This window comes from Carya illinoinensis, chromosome 15 (assembly GCF_018687715.1).
Source record: "Carya illinoinensis cultivar Pawnee chromosome 15, C.illinoinensisPawnee_v1, whole genome shotgun sequence".
Classification (NCBI taxonomy): Eukaryota; Viridiplantae; Streptophyta; class Magnoliopsida; order Fagales; family Juglandaceae; genus Carya; species Carya illinoinensis.
In genome coordinates this window covers 32,611,122-32,633,015 of record NC_056766.1, presented here as the reverse complement: position 1 = coordinate 32,633,015, position 21,894 = coordinate 32,611,122, and the positions used below count along the sequence as shown (strand labels likewise).

The 21,894-nt window shown below is 37.2% G+C and overlaps 2 protein-coding genes and 1 pseudogene across 2 annotated transcripts; all 3 read right to left on the bottom strand.

Moving 5' to 3' along the window:
• Positions 1–1,123: 1,123 nt before the first annotated feature.
• LOC122295609 (transcription factor MTB3-like) lies at positions 1,124–2,722 on the bottom strand. Its single transcript, XM_043104676.1, has 2 exons — positions 2,525–2,722; positions 1,124–2,102 (listed from the first exon to the last, which is right to left on the bottom strand). Exon 2 carries the CDS (start codon positions 2,063–2,065, stop codon positions 1,472–1,474), a length of 594 nt encoding a protein of 197 aa, XP_042960610.1. The 5' UTR covers positions 2,066–2,102; positions 2,525–2,722; the 3' UTR covers positions 1,124–1,471.
• A 10,928-nt stretch (positions 2,723–13,650) lies between these two features.
• Positions 13,651–21,894, bottom strand: part of LOC122295513 — a 55,161-nt pseudogene continuing 46,917 nt past the window's right edge.
• On the bottom strand, positions 15,811–17,437 carry LOC122295509 (disease resistance protein RUN1-like). The gene has a single exon (XM_043104544.1). It carries the CDS (start codon positions 17,053–17,055, stop codon positions 15,970–15,972), a length of 1,086 nt encoding a protein of 361 aa, XP_042960478.1. The 5' UTR covers positions 17,056–17,437; the 3' UTR covers positions 15,811–15,969.

Genomic DNA, 21,894 nt, shown 5'->3' with positions numbered 1-21,894 from the left:
CTTACGTCAACAACAAAACAAGAGCAAGAGCCGCAATCTATTTTCAATTTAAATCCGACTAGTGAAATCAACAATCATCAACAGAATTTTTCATCGATCTAGAATCCAAAACAAATCACGTTCCATTCAAGCTTTTGCTGTGCCTTACGTCAACAACAAAACAAGAGCAAGAGCCGCAATCTATTTTCAATTTAAATCCGACTAGTAACATAGTGAAATTAACAATTAATCACAACCCAAAATAAATTAAATCTCATTCCACAACCCAAGTTTCTAAAATTAAATACACACGATGTTTCTAGCGATAAAAATAAATCTAAGTTGAGTCATGACAAAATCTGAGAAAATATCCGAATGAGAACAAATACTAAAATAAGAACTGAAACGTAAATTGCAGAAAATAGAATGAAGAGTAACCATGAAAAATAAAACGAAGAAATAGCCGAATAAAAATAAAGATACTGTCTGAAACGAAAATGAAATAAAAATAAAACTGTTGCAATACCGAAAGAAAATGAAAGAAAGTAATGAACTCCAAGCTAAGCTACTGCTGTAGCCGAATAAAAATAAAATAAACAAAAGAAAGTGCAAGAAAAATAAACTCGTTATGCAAAAACTAAAACGAAAGAAAGAAAATAAAAATACAAACTAAACTTACTCAACTCTTAGCTTAAACAAAAAAAAGAAAACAAATGAAAGGAAATAAAAAAAACCTAAACTAAGCTACTCTACGAAATGAAAGAAAGAAAACAAACTTCAAAGCCAAAACTAAACTACTGCCGACCTCTCATCCCCTATTTCCATCCAACCTTCTTTCCTTTTATAGCCGTGCTATTGATATTCTGCTGCTGCAACACCGAATGTTCTGCTTGTGTATGGTCTGTCCGTGTGTTGCATGTGTGAGCTGCTGTGGGTCCAGCTGTGTGCTGTCCATGTGATGCCCAAGTGAGTGTTTTGCATTGCTGCATGTGTCCATGAGTTGGTGTCCTGCATGGTGCCCGAATGATGCTATCATGCGTGCATGTGAGTCCTGCTGTCCGAGTGTGCATTTCTTTTGTTGCAGCTGTGCTTTTCCTTGCTGCAGGTTGTGTTCTTTTGAGTGCTCCATGTGCTGGTTTGATTGGCTGTCAAAGCTGCTGTGTTCTGCATGTGCATGGTCTGTCCGAGTGTGCATATGTTTTCTGTCCAGGTTGCTGCACTTTTGAAGCTGTCCGAAAGCTGCTGCATCTGCATGTGTGTGGTTTGTTGAGTGCATCTTCGTGTGAGTGGAGTTGTTGTCCATGTGTCTGGGTCCCATGCAAGGTGTTGTCCGAATGTTTTTCTGGTTTTGCACTTTTCTTTGCTGCAGCATGTGTGAGTGGTTGCATCGTGTGAGTGGGTCCTGCTTTGCTGCACTTTGGTAAGCTGTCCGAAAGCTCTCTTTGCTGCACTTGTTCAGCTCCAGCTCAATCCATGTGCTGCATATGTAGTTCTATATGTTTGCTTCGTTATCATCACTTCGACATCCATTAGAAGAATTTCCATAAATAGTATTGGCACCTCTTGTTTGCACATCAAAAGAGTCAGGAGTAAAACCTGAATCATCTTCCACCTTTGGGGAAAAATTAATATTGACTGAGCAGGATTTTGTACCACCAAGACTAAGTTCGTGTCCAAAAATCTTTGGAAGCACCTTTGACTGTGCAGAATTAGATTCCCCAAAAATCTTTTTAACCATGTCCACAGTATTCTGTTCTTCTGGAATCGATTTTGTCGAACCAAACTCTACAACTCCAGATTTCACGGGTACAAACACCACAGTTTGGAACCCAGCTGACCTTGCTAGAAATGACCTCTGCTGATAATGACGTAAACAACTAGGCAAATCTGAAGCCCAAATTGATTTACCAGAAGTATATGACTCCCCAAGTCCACGTGAGGAATCACATCGAAATGTAAAATACATTGAGGTGATGTAGAACATCTCCAAATCAGATACTCCATTCAGCCTTGCTGCAAAGTTATCTTCATCTGACCTACCAAAAGAAGCATGAAGCTTCTGAAGCACCAGCTTCTTCACCATCATCCTCTATCTTTCTTCCAACTCAATATCACCACCTTCACTGCATCATGCACATATGGTTGTCACTTGTTCACAAACAATAAAAATAACACTCAAAAATAAATTAAAAGAAAAATAGATTATCACAAATAAACTATATATGTGAGGAAATATTGTCCCATTAAATCATAGTTATAAAATTAAGCATAAACATGATATTAATCAATTAAAAATCGCAACTCGTATTTATGCTTATTAACTATTTTTTCCATCTAAAACCAATAATAGTGTCAAGAAGAATTTAAAATACATTGGTTTTAAATAGCTAAGACATGCAATATTTCAGCTCAATCAATGGCAACAATGAAGGCTGTAACCAGTAAACATTAACCATTTTTTGTCAAAATCATAGAAAGAGAGAGAGGGAGAGGGAGGGAGAGAGTCGATGAGGGGAGGAGAATAGATGGAGGGAGAGAGAGTCACCTGAGATGGTGGTGCCGAATGGTGTTAATGGACGGAGCTACTAAAGAGAGGATGCAGGGGGGAGAATGCGAGGGGGACTAAATTTTATTTTTGAATTTGAAATATCTTGACAGATTTTGTTGCTAATAAGTGATTTTAAAAGCTTTAAAAGGAAAAAAAGCTGCCACATCATCTAATTGGTATCTAATTGGTAGCTTAAATATTGTAAAGAGGTTTGGCAACCCTCAAAGTTTCCCTTATCAGTTAACGTATGGCCCTATGAGGCATTATCACAAACATCTCATATGCAATTCTGATTTCACTCCTGCAACATCTCAGCTTCCATTACCCATATCCCTTATTACATTCCAATTCACAGTAGCATAACCCACAGGGTCCTAACAAGTGGTATCTAGAGCTGACGATCCATGGAGGCCATACAGCGGTGGGTAGACGCTAATGAAAAGAGTCTTCAGGGGGTTAATAACAGATTGAACGGCTTGATAGATATGATGCTTTATTGGGTGATAAAGCAGAACAATATATCTAATCAGTATGATGTTATTTTAAAATTAGTGAGATTAAAGGTTAGGAAGCAAAAGCTAGTAGTTGTTGAAGACCAGGAAGTCGCTGAAGAGAACTTGGGAGATACGGATTCAACCAAAGAAACACAACAATCAATAGTGCCTGAAGAAAATAGAACAATGGATAACGACCAAACTACGCAGGAAGAAAAAGAAAGTGCAGTAGAGGTGAAAGAGCTGGTTGTGGTGTCCATGGAAGAGTGCTTGGCCTGGGAAGACCAAGCTGTGGAGGAGGGCATAAAAAGGGAAGCGAAGGTGGAGGAGTTTGTTGTGATGCCCACAGAAACTATTTCAAAAGAAATCTCTCTTCCATCTTTCCTTAGAAGTCCAGAACCAAAATTAATTTTTCAACTCTCAGAAGATTGAGCATCGCGGCCGCTTCCTAATGGGGAAATTATAAAGCGTGAAGCCAGGGGTGATGTCCGTCGAGATCTTCCCGTAAGGATTTTTTTCCTGAAATACTCAGGTTTCTTATGCTGGATTGTGAATCTTTGATCCAGGTATTCACACTCTTATTTTTTTCACAAGCCGGATTCAACCACTATCCCAAAGGGGAACCTCCTCTACAAACCATTTTCCACAATCTCTCTCATCCTTCTCTCAAGGGGACTAGATGGTCCCCTCGTTTATTAGTGAGGCTGTTATACATGGAGATTTGAATGATTTGGAACCTTTAAGCAAGATGGGTGCGCTCAATTACACCAAGGCAATCCCTATGAATTTCTTTTGTGTCGGATTTTTTTCAAACCAGTAGGAAAATAAGTGTAGGACAGGAGTTTGTAAGAATGCATCAAAGAAGGATTGTATTTGAATAAAAGTATTCCCCGTCTATATTGTTTTCCTCAGTACAGTAGCACTCACATTTATACCAGAAATGTATCATTTACAAGAGAATCAATCTAGAAGGATCTATAATATTCCATATGGAGCAGAGTCAGTTATATCATGCTGTTGAGAATGATCAGCAGATGAGATGGAGGTGGCATTCTGTTGAGGGCATGCAGCGGATGCAGTGGACATGGCTTGTGAGGTGTTATCCTCTAAGGCAAGTACACATGCTCTAATATCGCCCCGCAATTCAAGCGGCACCAATAGGATGGTGAGGCTTGAACGTAGGAGTGCAAATAGCACCGAGGAGAGTGGCTTAGTGAAAATATCTATAATTTGTTCTTTACTTAAGACAAAGGAGACAATGAAGTTTTGTTAGCAACACGGTCACGTACAAAATGATAATCAAGATCCACATGTTGTTTGGTCCGTGCGTGTAAAACAGGATTAGCCGAAAGATAGGTGGCACCAATATTATCACATAACAAGTGGGGTGCTTCAGAAATAAAAATTCCCAATTCTTTTAACAATGCTTGTATCCACTGAAGTTCACAAGCAATATTTAGAACTGATTTATATTCTGCTTCAGTCGAGGATTGAGCTATTGTTGGTTGTTTCTTGGAACCCCAAGACACTAAGTGAGACCCAAAATAGACACAAAAACCATTAGTCGATTTCTGATCATTCAAGCAACCAGCCCAATCAACATCTGAAAATGCTGTTAGTTTAAGGGGAGAGACAGAGGAAAAAAATAGGCCAAGAGAGATGGTGAGTTTGAGATAACGCAGTATGCGTTTAACAGCTTGCCAGTGAGAATGGCGGGGACAGTGCATGTATTGACAAACTTTATTGACTGCAAACGAGATATCTAGACAAGTGAAGGAAAGATACTAGAGACTGCCAACGACACTTCGATAAAGCTGAGGATCCTCGAAAGAGGACCCATGAAGGGCTGAAAGTTTAGCAGATGTTGACATCGGTGTTGACACAGTTTTAGACTCGTGCATATTAGTCTTCTTTAATAGGTTTTAGATGTAACGAGACTAAAATATAAAGAGACCTTTAGCCTTGTGACAAACATGGATTCCTAAAAAGAAATGAAGTGAACCTAGGTCTTTGACAAGGAAAGATGCAGACAGAGATGATATAAAATCAGTAATGAGAGAAGAATCAGAGGCAGTAACAACAATGTCATCAACATAAATTAGAACATACACAGAGGCAGTAGCAAATGTAAATATAAAGAGGGATGAGTCAGAAATGGAAGCATGAAAGCCGAGTGAAATTAATTTTGAACTAAGCTTTGCAAACCAAGCCCTAGGGGCTTGTTTCAAGCCATAGATAGATTTTTTTTTTTAATTTACAAAAAAAATGAGGAAAATTAGAATGAACAAACCCAGTAAGTTGCTGCATAAAGACATCTTCTTCCAAGTCCTCATGCAAGAATGCATTCTGTATATCCAACTGATGAAGGGGCCATTTCCGAGACACTGCAATAGAGATCAAAAGACGTATAGTAACAAGCTTAACGACCGGACTAAAGGTGTTCGAATAGTCAAGTCCAGCTTGTTGATGGAACCCTTTGGCAACAAGGCGAGCCTTGCGCCGCTCAATGGTTCCATCGACAAGTCTTTTGGTCTTAAGGACCCATTTTGAACCAAGAATATTTTGAGAGGGATGGGGAGGAATGAGAGACCATGTTTCATTTCGGAGGAGAGCTTGAAATTCACTGGCCATGGTAGCACGCCAGGCAGGAAATTTTGAAGCTTTCGTGTAAGAGGTGGGCTCGTTGGGGACAGAAGGAGATGTGGTGAGGGAAGCACTGTGTTTCAGAATGGTGGCCATAAAATGGTTCCATCTTTTCGATGAAGGGGACGGGTTATGAGGGCTTTGGATCGAGTAGTCATGGGGTGAATATTCATAGAGGTCGAAGGAGTATCATTTGGTAGAGAGGAGGTCTGGGTTGAAGAGGATGTTGCAGGGGAAAGATTTGAAGGAAACGGCGTAGAGGAGATGTTTTCAAGAGGAATCGAAGAATCTGAAGTAGGGTTTGTAGTGGTGGGCTCTTGGGCTGAATTATTAGAATTGATAGAGATGACAGTGCTCTTTGGCAAGTTGATGTCGTAAGACAGTATTTGGGGCTGTTTGTGGCCGCACTTCGCATGGTTGAAAAGCATGCCATCGCATGTGGGTCAAGGAAGATTGATGAAGTAGGTCATGTGGTTGAGTTTGCTGAGAAACTTATGGGTAAGAAATTTTTTGCTCCCCGGTTGCTTGATGTTTTGGCCCTTAGGATTGTTTTTTGGCCCTTTGATAGAGGAAGAGAAATGAATCTTGTGGGTACGAATTGTAAGATCCAGGGAACAATTTTTATAACTCTAGGGAACAACCCATTTGCCTTAATTAAAGGCTCTATAAAGATATTGGAGAAGCACAAGGGTATATTCAATAACATAGAAAATGAGGAGCTTCCAGCACATGTGGACTGGTTTGGATGGAAAACCTGGGATGCGTTTTTATCAGTCCACCCATATGCTAAGTGATGGGAATTGTTAGTTACAACTCTATTACTTATATGCCTTGGGGTATCACAGCTTTTTGATGTTACTACGCTCGTTGTTTAATATATTTTTATCCTTTCTATAATTCTCTTCTATCTTGGCATTGTGGCATTAAGTCTGTACAATAAGGGTGAGCCTTTGACTATAGGGAGATTCTATGGTATTGATTCTATAGCAAAAATACTTCCATCTCTCTTCAAGCAGTTTTTGGTAGCAATAAGGCATTTGATGACCATGATAAAGGTTGCTTTTCTTCTTGTCACTGGACTTGGAGTGTTTCCTCTGATGTGTGTGGTCACTTGTAGAATTGATAAATTACTAAAGTTTTGGGATTTGTTTGGAAGAAGATTTTTTAACTTTGAAGGTCATGAAGTACATGTTTATTCCATTTGTCTTCTCCAAAAAGAAAATATTCAATTAATATTTCCAACTGCTATTGACAGAAAAATTAATGCTTGGTTTGGACGAACATATGGGCTCTAGGGGTGACTATGATGTACCTAGACAAGGGTGCACTAGAATGCTCTCTAGTGCTGATGGAACCAGACTATTATTCTCTGGTGGAAGAAGTGAAGATGATGACACTTTCCTAGTTGGATGGAATGAAATTGAAGGAGCAGGGCAATGGAAAAGGCTCATAAGTTTGCAAGATTTAGTAGATAATAATTTTGCTCTTCAGTTGCTCGATATAATGCCACCTCATTGGCCCTTTGATAGGGGTAGAGAAGAATTTATGGACACAATTTATTACCTGCCGGTTGGCTATAGTGATCTAGATTTAAGAGATTGGTTCAAGGAGTATGTTGATGCGATGCATTAGAGCTAGACAAGTTAAATTGGATGGAGCATGGTTCAGTCACTCAACAAGTCAAGAATGGACCGAATCTACAAAGTTTGATGCAGCTATTGATGTGTCTGAAGAAAATGGAAAATGCCACATTCCTTAGTAAAGATAATCAGAGTCACTTGTATGGAATTTCAAGGGATTCAAATAGTGGAACATTAGTAACTGATAGTGGTTCCAACAGTCATTTTGGTCTTGGTAAGAGACCAAACTGTATTGAAGAGGCCAAGTTTGAACTTCTGGCAGAAGGCCAGGATCCTTTTACTTCTGATGGGGAGGAGTTGAGCCCTCTAAGTGGGCTTGTAGAGCAAGTTTATGCAATTGCAAGAGAGTATGCTGCAATCTCTAAAAGCCTTACTAATGTTTGGGAAGACTACTTGGCTATGAAACATTCCTTAGTGAAGAACAATTCAAGTTTGAGGCTATCCTCCATGTTTCCAAGAGAGAAGCCACTGACTTGGAAGGTCGAAGCACTGCAGCACCTTGAGGGCAAGGTGCTTAAAGAGGGGGGTTTGTTAGGAACCCAGCTAGAGAAAGGGAAAGGAATGATGGAATCCAAGCTTATGAAGTGAAGATGCCGAAGTGTTATTTATGTCGTTGAGGAAAATGGAGGCTATGTTTTGAAGAAGATTGAAGCGGTGCGTTTGGTGTTGCGGAAGCTTTACGTTGCTATTAGGCCTGTGCTTCACCTCAGACAGAGTCGAAACAGTGCCTTTCGACTTCCAACTCCGACGTGAGTCGGAGTCCAAATTGTATTTTGACTCCGATTCCGAAAGGAATAGTTCCAACTTCCGATCGGATTTCCAACTTCTGATCGTGGTCAAAATTCTGACTTTTGATCATAACTCCCACTTCTAAATGGGCCCATTCTGAATACTAGATAAATAATAATAATATAATTAATGTAAATAAATAATTCAGAAAAGTCCTAAACAATTGATAATTGAAATAACAGTCCATTTCAAAGTTTGATTAAACAGTCCATAAGAATAAACATATTGATTCAACTAAAAGGAAAAACATCATCTGCAGCACTGTACTTGGTCATTCGGAGTACCTGAAATTAAGATAAAAAAAAATCTTCAATCAATAAAAGAAACCAAAATTGATTCAGAAAATTGAACACAGTAAAAGTAGAATTTAATTACCATTAATACCAATAAAGATTAAGTTAGTTCTATTATTAACTTATCCTTATCCATACTCTATCAGTTATCAGCAACTATACTAGGGTTCACAATTACATCTGTGAAATGATAAAAAGTATAAGTTAAATAGATTTATGAAATCATAAAAAGAATTAAATAATCAATAATAATAAAACAAATAAAATAAGGTTACCCTCTTCAAGCCTATAGCTCTCATCATCAATGCCAATACTATCTAGTCCAAGAGACATATCATTGATCCAGCTCTGTGTGTAAACGAGGGCCTCCACAGTTGACAGTGACAATGAACTCCGGAAAGCATCCAACACTCGACCTCCACGGCTAAATGCCGACTCAGATGCAACTATAGTAATAGGAATGGCTAGCACATCTCAGACAATACGATAAAGGATTGGATACTTGGTGGAACTAGCCTTCCACCAAATTAATATCTCAAATACAGCACTAGGTGCCTCGACCTCTTCTATAAAATACCGTTCAACCTCTGAAGTATACCCCATAATATTCTTCGATGCAACGAGCTGATAATACTTGTTCATAACGTCGTAATTCCGATGGCATCGACGCAATCCTCCATCTAGGCTAAGGTCATCAGAGGGAGGTGTCAAAGTCGAGTGTGAGGTACCCACTGCGGATGAAGGCTGGCCACTATTTTTGTATTGATTGTATAAGTCATCAAGATCAGTTTTAAGCCTTGTAATAAACGACGCAGCCTTCATTGCCCTGAGGATGGAATTTACCCAATATTCTATCATAGCCAACTTGTATCAGAGGACAAGGATCACAGCCACAAAGAGTAATCTCTTTATCTTCTCAACTTGCCCCCAATATTTATTATATTTGGTAAGCATCCTATGAGTCATACCAAATAACAGTCCGCTAGGTTCATCACAACCATCTTCCAAGTGATGGTGTAGCGCTGAGATATGACTGAACCACAAGTTTGCAGTCATATATGCGGATCCAGATATCCGCATAGTAATGTCATAAAAAAATCTACAAAAATGTGACAAAAAAACCCCACACTCGTCCAATCATGTGTGTCCGGCGGACCGAGCCCCTTTCCTACAGGCTCCAACAAAGCATACTTAAGGCCCCCATCCTCCACCTTCATCCGCTCAAACACTTTTTGGTACTTTTGTGCCACATCCAACATCATGTATGTAGAGTTCCATTAAGTCAGAACGTCCAAGCACAGCGTCAGTGAATGTTTTATCCCAAACTGTTCTTCTATTGCCCTGAACTTTGTAAACCTTTGGAGGGAAGCCCTCACATACTGCACAATGTTGCAAGCTTTTGTAATGGAATCGTCAACCTCTTTTAAGCCCTCAGTAATAATCAGGTTGATTATATGAGCACAACATCGAATATGGATAAACTCATGGCCCCAATAACTTCATCTCTCACCCTCTTATTCCTCTTGAACCATTCAATTGTAGTATCATTGGCACTGGCATTGTCAACTGTAATGCATAAAACTTTTTGAATTTCCCAATCCTTCAAGCAATCATCCATCTCTACCCCAGTGGATGCACCCTTATGATCATTGATTTCTTTGAATCCAATAATCCATTTTTTTAAATTCCATTCGCTATCAATGTAGTGTGCTATGATACACATGTAGGAAACGTTCTGTATAGACATCCATGTGTTAGTCGTAAATGAGACTCTCTGGCCAGTGGTCACAAACATCTCTCATCTCAGCCTTGTCTTTTAAATGTATTTTCATACAATCTTGCATCATTGTATTCCATGATGGCAATGGAAATTGTGGCTCAAGCAGCTTGATAAACTTTTGTCGACTGTAGTAAAAGGCATCTCATCTTCAATTATCATCTTTGCAAGCACATCCCTCAACATCTCACTGTATTGAGGGATGACCATTTTCTTAAGTTGTGTATCATCAATCACTGTAGAAGTTTCATAACTAAGCTTGCTCTGATCTTTAGCTGCCAATCAATCGCTATCTTATACCTCTGGCAACCATTAAGATATGATATCAAACAAGTGGTGCCTTGTTTCTTTGAAAGACATCCAACTTGTGTACCACAATGGTTGCAACTCGCCTGCAGTTCCTCAGGATTACCGTCAACCTTGGTGAAATGTTCCCACGTCCACGACATTTTTTTATTTGATCGTGGTTGTGGTGGCCTCACGAATGGTGGTGGTACATCCGGCTCATCCCAATAGCCATCTCCTCCTCCTCATTAAATGTATCTCATCTTCTATGTCTACCTGGAGTGGGAATCAACTACTTGCACACGAAGTTTGTGTTATGGAAGTGGGTCTAGATCTTAGTGCTGGGGACAGAATTGTGGCATCCCGATCCTGTTCTGGAGTCTCATATGGTTGCGCATCCATACCATAAAATCTAACACATATATATAAACATCAATACTTAATTCTCAAATATATATATATATATATATAATTATGTATATATATTATGTATATATACTTAATGCATAGAATGATTGGCATAACACAATTGGCAAGTAAAGGTATCAAACAAATAAGCTATATATATAAAGGCCTATAGAACTTGACATGTACTATGCATATATAAAATATCCAAAAAGTATAAAACAATAATAAAAAAAACAAAAATAATTCAGAAAAAGCAACAAATAAATATAGATATAATTAATTAATTAATTAATAGGTAAGTTCAGCTTTCGGCTTTGATAGAACTTAGCTAATCAAAGCACACATAAACGCATGCATGCATGCATACATATACATATACATATACATACACACATATTTAAATATTAGAGTTCCAAATAAACTGATCATGCCAAGCTGAAGAAGAAGTAAAAATGCCATTTGAGTTATGCTTCTAAACCCAAGTATCTTATCCTATTTTCAGCTTAATAGGAGTTTTGAAAAAACTTGAGAAATCAATGCTTTATCGATCCCCAAAGCGTTTTGGCTTCTCTAAAATACATTGGATTTTATCATTCATTCTAGGTTAAATAATGGTTTATTTTTTCTATATATGGAAGTAAAATTTTCCTTTTAAAAGCATAGCGCCATCAATTTATTTTTGCATCCATTGAATTAAGATCTTGGATATGCCACTGTGTATCACATTTTAACTAGCTTTTCATTGAAGTAATGACATATAAAATCATTTAAAATATGTCACATTAATTAATTTGACAGAGTCCAAAACTGAAAGCTGGACTCAATATACATAACAGCATAACCTTTTATAGGCCCACTAGCAATTGAAATCAAGGCATTCCCATCCTATCCAAGTTGTATATGCCCAACAGCCATATATGAGGACAGCTGCTCCCAGGTTAGCTAGTTTATGAACAATTTCAAAATGCATGAGTGAATGAAAGGTGAGGATATCATGCCATTGTTCAAAAACTTTTACTACTAAAATAGAGTCCATTTCAATAATCATTCTACTTCTTCTAATTCCCTGTGTTTTGAAAATCTGAATTCTCTCGATTATTTTTACTTTTTAGCATCATTATCAAAATGGGCTTGCTTTTTAGTTGGTTCCTAATTCACAAGGGAAAATAATAATAATAATAATAATAATAAATAAATAAATAAAATATACTTTTCCCCACTACTACTACACCTTCTCCCCGCCCATGGCCTTTTCAAGTCCCTGATCCCTAGCCCCACCAATAATTGAGGAACCATAATTCAAGAAACACTTTTTTCACACAAGGATTGCTAGATCAACCAATGAACCCAGCAATAAGGATCAGATCTCCCATCTCCCTCATCTAATTTGTTTCTAAAGTATCCAAGTGTGAGGGGAAGTATAAAGAGACAAACACAATTATTTTTTGTTTGTGACATTTCCACAAACACCTTATGTTCATAGTCCAAAATCAAGAACTTCAACAAAAGAAACATCACAATCATTTCCTCAATACATTCGTTCACACAATTATATAATCTACACAATCCAATTTCCAATTTGAATAAGAAATAATAAACTAGAATTCGGAGCAAATTCCTAAATTTAAAACCCTAAAAATTAAAATTACCAATTGGCAAAAAGGGCATGAAAAAGGCACTGCGTCGACGGTGGTGTGAAGCAATCTACGGCAGAATCGTGCTTGGTTGTGGGCCGTGGCGTCAAGCAACGTGAGAGGAATTGAGGAGTGAGGAAATGAGAAATGAAGGGAAGTAGGAACGAAGGAATAAGGAAGAAGAACATACTAGGCTGGTCGTGTGCAAAACGGTGTCGTTTCTATTTAAATGGAACGGCATCGTTCCAGTACTCAGTTACAAAAAATCCAGATGCAAAACGGCGTCGTTTTGCAACTGGATTTAAAAAAAAAATTGAAAGCTGGAGTCGGAATTATTCTGATTCTGACCTCGATTTCCGAACACTCCAATGCTATCGAAGTCGAAATCGGAGTGGGAATCGGTCGAAATCGGAGGGGTTGGAATTTTGCACACCCCTAATTGCTATTGTCGAAACTGTGCGTTTAGCTATTACTGGAGCTGTTTGTTTTGGGACTATGAAGTGATGCGTTTAAGCTACTGTGTGCATGTGTTGTTATTTACTTATGTTGTGCGTTTTCAGTTATGTTATGCGTTCAAGTGACTGTCATGTAGCCAGAGTAGTAGCTTGTCATTTTATCCTTTTTGTAATTCTGTTAAGAGTGAATTGTACCTTGAGGTGAGGTGTGGGAATATTGTATGGAGGTTTGGCAACCCTCAAAGTTTCCCTCATCAGTAAACGTATGGCCCTATGAGGCATTATCACAAACATCTCATATGCAATTTTGATTTCACTCCTACAACGTCTCGGCTCCAATTACCTGTATCCCTTATTACACATTCCAATTCACAGTAGCATAACCCACAAGGTCCTAACATGATCTCAGTGGTTAGTGGGGAAATGGCTGACGGCAGTTATGCTGAGAAGATGGTTCACAGAACGCTCAGGTTGCAGCACTTCTATATGCGGGAGAAAAAATATTGGACGAGAGAGGCAGAGTTGGTGAGAGCTGTTGGGAGAGAAAAACAGAGAAGGAAGATTCACGTGGTTTATGGCGAAAGATAATGAAGACCAAAAAAATTTACGTGTGGGTCACGGCGTAGGAAATTGGAAACTAAAGAAGAAAGATTCAAAAAAAATATGCACACAGATCATGGTTACACAAACGGTCTAATAGGGATGATAAGATTCATATACTGGAGACTGTCAAACCAAAACACCAAATTGTAATGATCAGTTCCTAAACAAGAAAACCTGATCCGCAATTAAGGGGACAATTCAAGATGCAAATTATTTGTAAGTTCCTCCTCCAAACTGTTCAGAGAGTCCTTGAAATTCAAAATTGATGGCCAAGGTTGAGGAACCCCTGTTCGGTTGTGGGCACGAAGTGGATTCCAAGTAGTGGTCATCATCAACACGCCTCCTCTTTGAACCTCCAATACCATCCATTAAATGCATAAAACCTAGATGATCTTCCCCTTCCTTTTCATTCTTGAATATCAGATGGACTCCGCAGCTTTTGAAGAACACCGGTTTATGTACACTACCAACTTCAAATTCTAGATTAAATGGGTTCATATGATCATCTAAAATGATGTAATTCAGCCATACATTAGCATCTGAACCCCTTAAATAAACATGTTGTCCCGACAAATACTCAATATAAGGGTAAACATCCCTTCTAGTCCTGACCATAAGAGTAGTACCTTTTTGGGGGTAGATCTTCAGAATGGGTTCGAGAACGACACATATAGCAACTCCTCTCATATTTTCCAAAGTTTTAAGCCCATTTATTGCTATTCGACAGAAACTACCAGATAGAGTCCGCTTAAAATAGATGCAATCTTGATTCATATTTGCTGAAGACGGCTCAAGATCGTCAAATCGGTCTGGAATCCAATTTTTGGAATTTTGCTTCGTATGGCTAAACCATTCTGGAATCCTATTCCCCGGAAATATAATGTTGCCTGAATGGTTTCTAAAGTATTCCTGTAAAACAAAAATATATCAATAAATTTCAACAAAACAACCAATAAACCAAAGCTCACACAAGCACGAGTAAGAAAGAGAGGAATGAGCAAGATAGATACCCAAAACCCATCTATATTCATACAAATTTTGAGGCATAAGGACGAGTCAATCCATCGCTGGTCTTGCGTTTGACTTGTCAAGAGGTGCGGTACTTTTAATCTATCTGGAAATCTTTCCAATGACAGGCATCCAGTTATATCTACGACTTGTATATTACAGGGCAGTGCAGGAATTTCTTGAAGTTTCTTGCAATCTATCAACTCAATGTACATTATGTCAAAAAACATGGTAATGCTTTCTGGAAGCCTAATAATATCACTCCCTGATAGAATTAAATACCGCAGACTAAAATAGCGATTGAGTCTCATCAGGATATCAGGGTCTGGCAGGTGACAATTTTCAAGATTCAAAAGTTCCAGCGCCGAAAGATCTATTGAGCAACAATCATCCTTCAAGATATTTGGAATAAAAACAAGTTTTGAACAGCCAGCTAGACTAAGATACTTCAGACGTTGAAATCAAAGAATTCCAGTGGGGAGATGCACAACATTTTTGCAGCTTCTTAGATGTAATACTTCAAGCCCAGAGAGGTGCCCAATGGATAAAGGCAATTCTTTTATATCGGTGTTTGCTAAACTAAGATGCCTTAAACATTCCTTTTCAAACTCGATTTCAGGGAAATTCTGAAGGCTTAAGCAACCGTCAACCCGGAGGCATTTAAGATACCTAAACTTGAGCTTTGTTGGCAAACTGGTAAGCTTTGTGCAACGAGCAAATGAGAGATGCTCAAGTTTATCAAAGGATCCAACAGAAGCATGAACCTCAACTAAGTTTGTACAATCAGCAACATCCAACCACTCTAAATTTGGAATATGAGAAAGATCGGGGATTTTTGTCAGAAATTCACAACGAGAGAAGTCCATCCTGGCCAAGTTCTGGAAATTCTATAAAGCAAAATTGGAGATAAAGTTCACTTCAAATATGATTACAACATAATTAAAAGGAGAAGCAAATATTTATAATAGTGGTTGTACCTGGAATCCCACTCCCAATTCCTTGAAGAGGCTATCACTTATTCTAAGATCAACCAGCTTCCTTCCATGGAAATTATATGGCAACGATTGTGAAGGATATTCCACCCAATTAAGCACTCTTAACTCATTAGAAAGATAACTAGGACTTCCAGAGAAGCGTGCATTATGATTTATGAAATATCTCAGGTTTTTCATCTTCATGAATGCCTCCGAACTCAAGCATATCATGTCTTTTTTAGGTAAATCTATCAGTATGCCTTCAATTTGGTTGGTTCCCTGCATGGTGAGACAATACAGTAAAGCATTAAATCCTCTATATAATAATTTGGTAACTGCTAGAATTATAATATATAGTTCAATGGACAGCCAGTATATATATGCACTTACAAATGCATTTCTTCATCACCATTTACTCGAAAATAGTTATAAGAAAAATCTACATTTTTATAATTGGTTCCACTGCAACATAAATGACTTTTGTGGACAAAGTTTTTGGTTGCAAAAAATTCGTATTTTCTTGTAAATTACCAAACATGCGTAAACTAAAATCATTTTTGAAAGTTATTCTTACCGTATTTTCTTCAAGTACATGACGAATATCTTCATGATACCACAATCTACTGCATTCACCAGGCTCTTTTGGTGATTCTTCTCTAACAATTTCTCTACCCATATCTTGTACCAAGTCATGCATCTCAAATTTATCACAATCATCAATGGTAATGAGAGACTTCTCCATCAGTTTTTTTATTCCAATATCTGGACTTAAAGAACAACTATCTAATATTTTCTTAACATAATCTACATTCTCTCCCTTAAAGAAACATGCAATGTCAAGAAAAATATTCTTCTCACTTTCACACAAACCATCATAGCTCATTCTAAGTATTTTTTGAATCTTCTTGTGAGGAATTCTTTTGTACTCTTCCAAAGCACTTTCCCATTTATGTATACTTCTTCCACATAGATCCAAACCAAGCACTTTGAAAGCTAGAGGAAGGCCCCCAGCATAACGTATTATACGTTGTGTAAGTTCCACGTAGTTATTAAGCGGTTGCTTTCTTTTAAAGGCACACAAACTAAATAGCTCTAGAGATTCATAATGGTTCAATTCCTCCACTTTATATGTTGCATCAACTTCATAATTTCTCAATAGATTTTGATCCCTTGTTGTTATAATGATTCTACTTCCTGAACCAAACCAATCACAATTTCCAGCCAAAGCTTTCAATTGTTCCCAATCATCCACATCATCAAGAATTAGAAGAACTCTTTTATAATGAAGTTTATTCTTTATCACATTGATTCCTCTGTCAACGTGACCAATATTACAAACCGAAGATGCTCCTAGGATATTAGAAAGAAGAGTCTCTTGCAATTGGACTAGACCATACTCGCTCTTTGAAGTTTCTCTAATGTTTTTCAAGAAACAACTACCTTCAAATTTAGAAGAAATTATATTATATACTACTTTGGTAATAGTTGTCTTTCCAATTCCACCAACTCCAAAGATCCCTACCATATGTACAATATCAGTCTCTCCAATGCGTAAAAGGGAATATACATGCTGCACACGAGATGCCACTCCAACTGGATGATTGGCAACCTCAAAGTATGTTTTATTTATTATTTTTGAGTCCACCAGTTGAATGATTCTATGGATAAATTCATATTCATTCCTATCAATTCAAAAGAGAAGAATTATTAACAGTTATATTTATTACAACATTATTAAACATAGAAGCGTTAATTAATATCATTAGAACCATTACTAATAATCATGTAAAACATTATTTCACTAACACGATCCTTTTAGTAGCATTAATTAATTACCATATTATAACGACATAAGAAAAAGGCACAAAAATAAAAAGATCAATTAGTATACATACACACATGCATATATATATATATATATATACACACACACACACACACAAACATATATATTCAGGCATGTTTATGCATCTAAAATGTATAAGGATATAAAATAAATATTCGAAAATTAAATACCCATCCTTCTTTAAATGGAACCCAGACAAATTGGCCACTTCGTTTAGCGCAGCCTTCTAGCTATCCACCTTCGTATCATCATTCAACTTGTCTTTGTAGTTGGCTAATGCCTTTCCATAATTTTCCTCTTGTTTCCTCACTATCGATGGATCAACTTTGTAAAACACCGATATAACTATTTGTTGTTTTATTTCTCTGCACTTGAGAATCTTCATCAGCTCCTCCAAACACCACGTCGATGATGCATAGTTTTTAGAAAGAACGATAATCGAAATCCTTGACTCCTCAATAGCTTTGAGAAGTGTCGGTGAAATTTCTTTTCCTCTTTCAAGGTGCTCATCAATGTAAGTATTGATTCCCCTTCTACACAAAGCATCATATAGGTGAGAAATAAAGTTTTGTCGAACATCTTCACCTCTAAAACTCAAGAACATATCATAAACCCATGAAAGAGCTGGTTGCAAGGCCATGGAAGAAGATATAGTGTATGAAATTAGGCTGATGAACAGTAAGGACTACAAGAAAGTATGCCTTTTGCGGCCAAATTATATCCGGGGAATATTGATGGGCAAAATAGTGTTGAGTGGTTGTAGGAAACTTGTAGGAAGCTTCGTTATTTAAAGAAAGGGTATCAATCAGGCCAATGCCCGTGCATTGCATCATTAATGTTAAAAAAAAGAAGGGGAAAATTAAAAGAAAGATGAGAAACCTGTTGGCAACTTCTTTCGAGCTTCTTGTCACGTACGTGGGACTGGTAATCGAAGTCAAACACCGACATAATTCACTGTAACATAATTGATAATTCCAACTCAATCAGAGCCAACATCCAACGAAGAGCCAACATCCTAACAAAAGAAAAATTCAAGGCCGGTTTGGACAAGCAGTGAATTGAAATAAAAATTAAAAATTGAATAAAATATTATTTTTTAATATTATTATTATTTTAACATTTTAAAAAATTGAATTATTTTTTATATTTTATATTAAAAATTAAAAAAATTAAATGAATAAATAAGATGAATTGAGATAAATTTGATAACCAAATGGACCCTTAGAATTCTTTCCGGGAAGCTGCACGGCAAAAAGGGATAAGTGGCAAGGGTTATGCTACACAATACCCCAACACCCCAACACCCCACCTATTTTTTAATTTTTATTATTTTATTTTTTATCAAATATTTAATATATAAATAATAAATAAAATAATTAAATTAATTTAAAAAAAATATTAAAAAAATATTAAAAAACAAAAAAAAGGTGGGGTGTTGGGGTGTTAGGGTGTTGGGAAGATTTATTCTAAGTGGCAATTATGTAAATACAATTGAGTTTTAATATTGCTTTATAGAAGGCTACTTCAATACAAAAGTTTGACAAGTTTTATGATAGAAGACAAGTTTTAATATTTTATGCGCTGGTTGCATTGGTATTGAATTAGTCATTTCAATATTTTAAAATTTTACTAATATATAACTTTTTTACTTTTAACCAATCACTTAAAACTTAGTCTACATTAGACTAATCAGTCTAATTAGAATTCTGCAATGACAAAAGAGAGAAGCTCCTCCATCTCTCTAGAAAAACTTAGGCCGAGTTTCGTCTCCCTCCATCTCTCTGTTTCCCTCTTAGTTTAAGGTCTTTTTTCCGTTCCCTTTCTCTTTTTGTGTGTTTTATGTTTACAAGAAAGTGTTAGTTTGGAGGTGGAAGCCATCCTCCCGGTCAAGGAGCTCGAAGCCATCCTTCTTTTTATATCTCGCAGTGGGCGGAATGATGCTTGCACGGTGGTGAAGGAGGGCCTCGACGTCGTTCTTGGCCATGGTCATGGTATGGGCAAAGCTAACCATTTGGGGATGCTTTTAATAAGAGCTGTTCTGTCTTTTTTAGCTGAGTTTTTGCTCTGTTGAAAGACCATCACAAGGCCTGGGTCCGTGTCCTTACCCATATCAGTTCACCCAGTTTGGGCGGAGGGTCATTCTCTGTGGGAAATGGAGTTTTCGGATATGTATGGCCGGCGTCCCTGACCATGTGGTGTTGGTCTTCTGAGGGGATGGCAGAGAGGGTTCACGGTGTGGCTCGATTAGTTTGCTGTTCGGGAGATGGATGTTTTGCTTACTGTTTTGGGGTGCTTCTCCATGGAGTATATATACTCTGTTTTAACCATGGAAAACAGGGGTTTTTTTGGGGGATGCACGCCGAGCGGTATGGAGGGGATAAAGCATCTTTGGGGTGGATTCTGGCCGGAGTTTCACGGTGGATGTTTTTGGGGATGATGGTCGGAGCTTTTTTGAATCAAAGTCAGGCGGTTTTGTTGATTTCTTCTTTTATTTCTTGTATTAAATCTGGTTAGTCCAGTTTGTTTTTGTGTGTGTATGGAATAAAGCTCTCGGTGGCTCTGCGCATGGGGTCTGAACGAAGAGGAGGAGGTTGTTTTGCCTCTGGGCTTCGGTGCATAAACAAAGGTGAAGATGTGCATGTGCATGTGAGAGGAGACGGCGACGGGGCTGGTTTTTTCCTGGGCATGGGCAGCAACGGGCATGGGCACAGAGACGAGCACATGCAACAGATGACTGTTCTGTTAGTGGAGAGCACACCGCAGTTAGTGGGTTAGAGTAGCACACAGTATACGGTGCAGTTAGTGGGGTTGGGTAGTTATGTACTATGCTACTTTGTTTTGCTTTTCAGTTACGGTTGTTAGTGGGTTTTATTAGGGTAATGAAAATAAATTGAAATAGATTATTCCCTTTCCTCTTTTGGAGGAGTAGGGTAGTGAGTCCCTTTCCTCTTTTAGAGGAGTAGGGTAGTGAGTCCCTTTCCTCTTTTGGAGGAGTAGGGTAATGAGTCATTTCCCTCTTTTGGAGGGTGGGAGTGGTGTGGATTGGTGTCTCATAGACAAGTCGGGATGGACATCTCTGTTTATACAGAGTCTCGCATCTCAAAATGGCTGTGTCATCAGAGAGTTTCTAAAGTTTTTTTAGACAGTGTCCGACACTTATTGTGTGCGGGGGAGTTTAAAACAGATAAGTAGTTGGCTTGTAATCAGGGTTGGTACCCGGATTTATTGATCACAGCTGTAACTTTCTTAATTCAAGAATTGAATTGAAGTCTATTTCAAAAAAAAAAAAAAAAAAAAGTCTACATTAGACTAGTCATCACATTCTATATAATAATAAAATATTATTATATTTTATTATTAATATTTCTTTAATTAAATTATATAGATAAACTTACTTATATTATAACTTGTTAGAGGACAAGATTATTGCATTATTTTGTACTTTATAAATAATTAATAAAAATTTTATTCATATTTTATCATATTATTATAATTTTTGCATGATTATCGATAGATGAAAAAATAAATTTTTTTATTATTTTTATATTTTGAAAAATATTAAAAGAAAGATGATTAATATTGCTATTGCTGTGGGACCAATTAGATAATTTAATACGATTTCGAAGGTTGAAAGTTCCGCAATTAGCTGGCATGTATGGTCGACATTCTTATTGAGTAGTAGAGTCTCTCCTTTGTCTGACCCATTTGCTCTCCATTCATCATCTATTTTCTTATTATTTTATTATTTTATTATATAACATTAAATAATTAAAAATTATTTATTATATTTCTTTTATAAACCTATCATTTATTATCACATTATGATAAAATGATAAAAAATAGATAATAAATAAATTTTGTTTTTATTTATTTGCAATAAATACTACTCTATAATTGGACCTCTTGCTAAATTGTAATCGCACATACGTATCGAGAGCATGACTTCTTCTAATGGCCTTTCAATCAACTACAAGAAAATAGGCTTTTTCCAGCACTTGATTTTGTCACAAAAAGTGCCCAAAATCACTACAAATAAGTGTTTCCATCGATTTTTGTGCCAATCTACGTTGGAAGCCAAAGAAGGGTTGCTGATGCTTTTACCAACGATTTATAATAATCGTTGGAAAATAATCGTTGGAAATAATACTTTTTCCAGCGATTATATATCACCAGAAAAGGCCTGTAAATTCGCCAAATAGAGCATATTAACCTATGGTTAAGTGTCGTCGGCATACCTTTTGCGACGATTCAAAAATACCGAAAATAGGCTTTTCCGGTGATTTAAAATCGCGGAAAATGGCCGCTTACAAAATTATATATATATATAAAATAAAAATAAAAAACATTAAACAAGATCACAAAATCCCATTACATGAATTTTCACATCAACATAAAACACAATTTATAAACATTACCCGCCCCCACTTCCATGATTTTGTCTAAACCAATTAGTTGACTATAACTGAGAAATCCTTGCAGGAAAATTTCAGAAAGATAAAATGACGTGGAGAAGAAATC

Coding starts and splice junctions, on each gene's coding strand:
- LOC122295609 (XM_043104676.1), bottom strand. CDS start 2,065: ATGATGGTGAAGAAGCTGGTGCTTCAGAAGCTTCATGCTTCTTTTGGT.
- LOC122295509 (XM_043104544.1), bottom strand. CDS start 17,055: ATGGTAGGGATCTTTGGAGTTGGTGGAATTGGAAAGACAACTATTACC.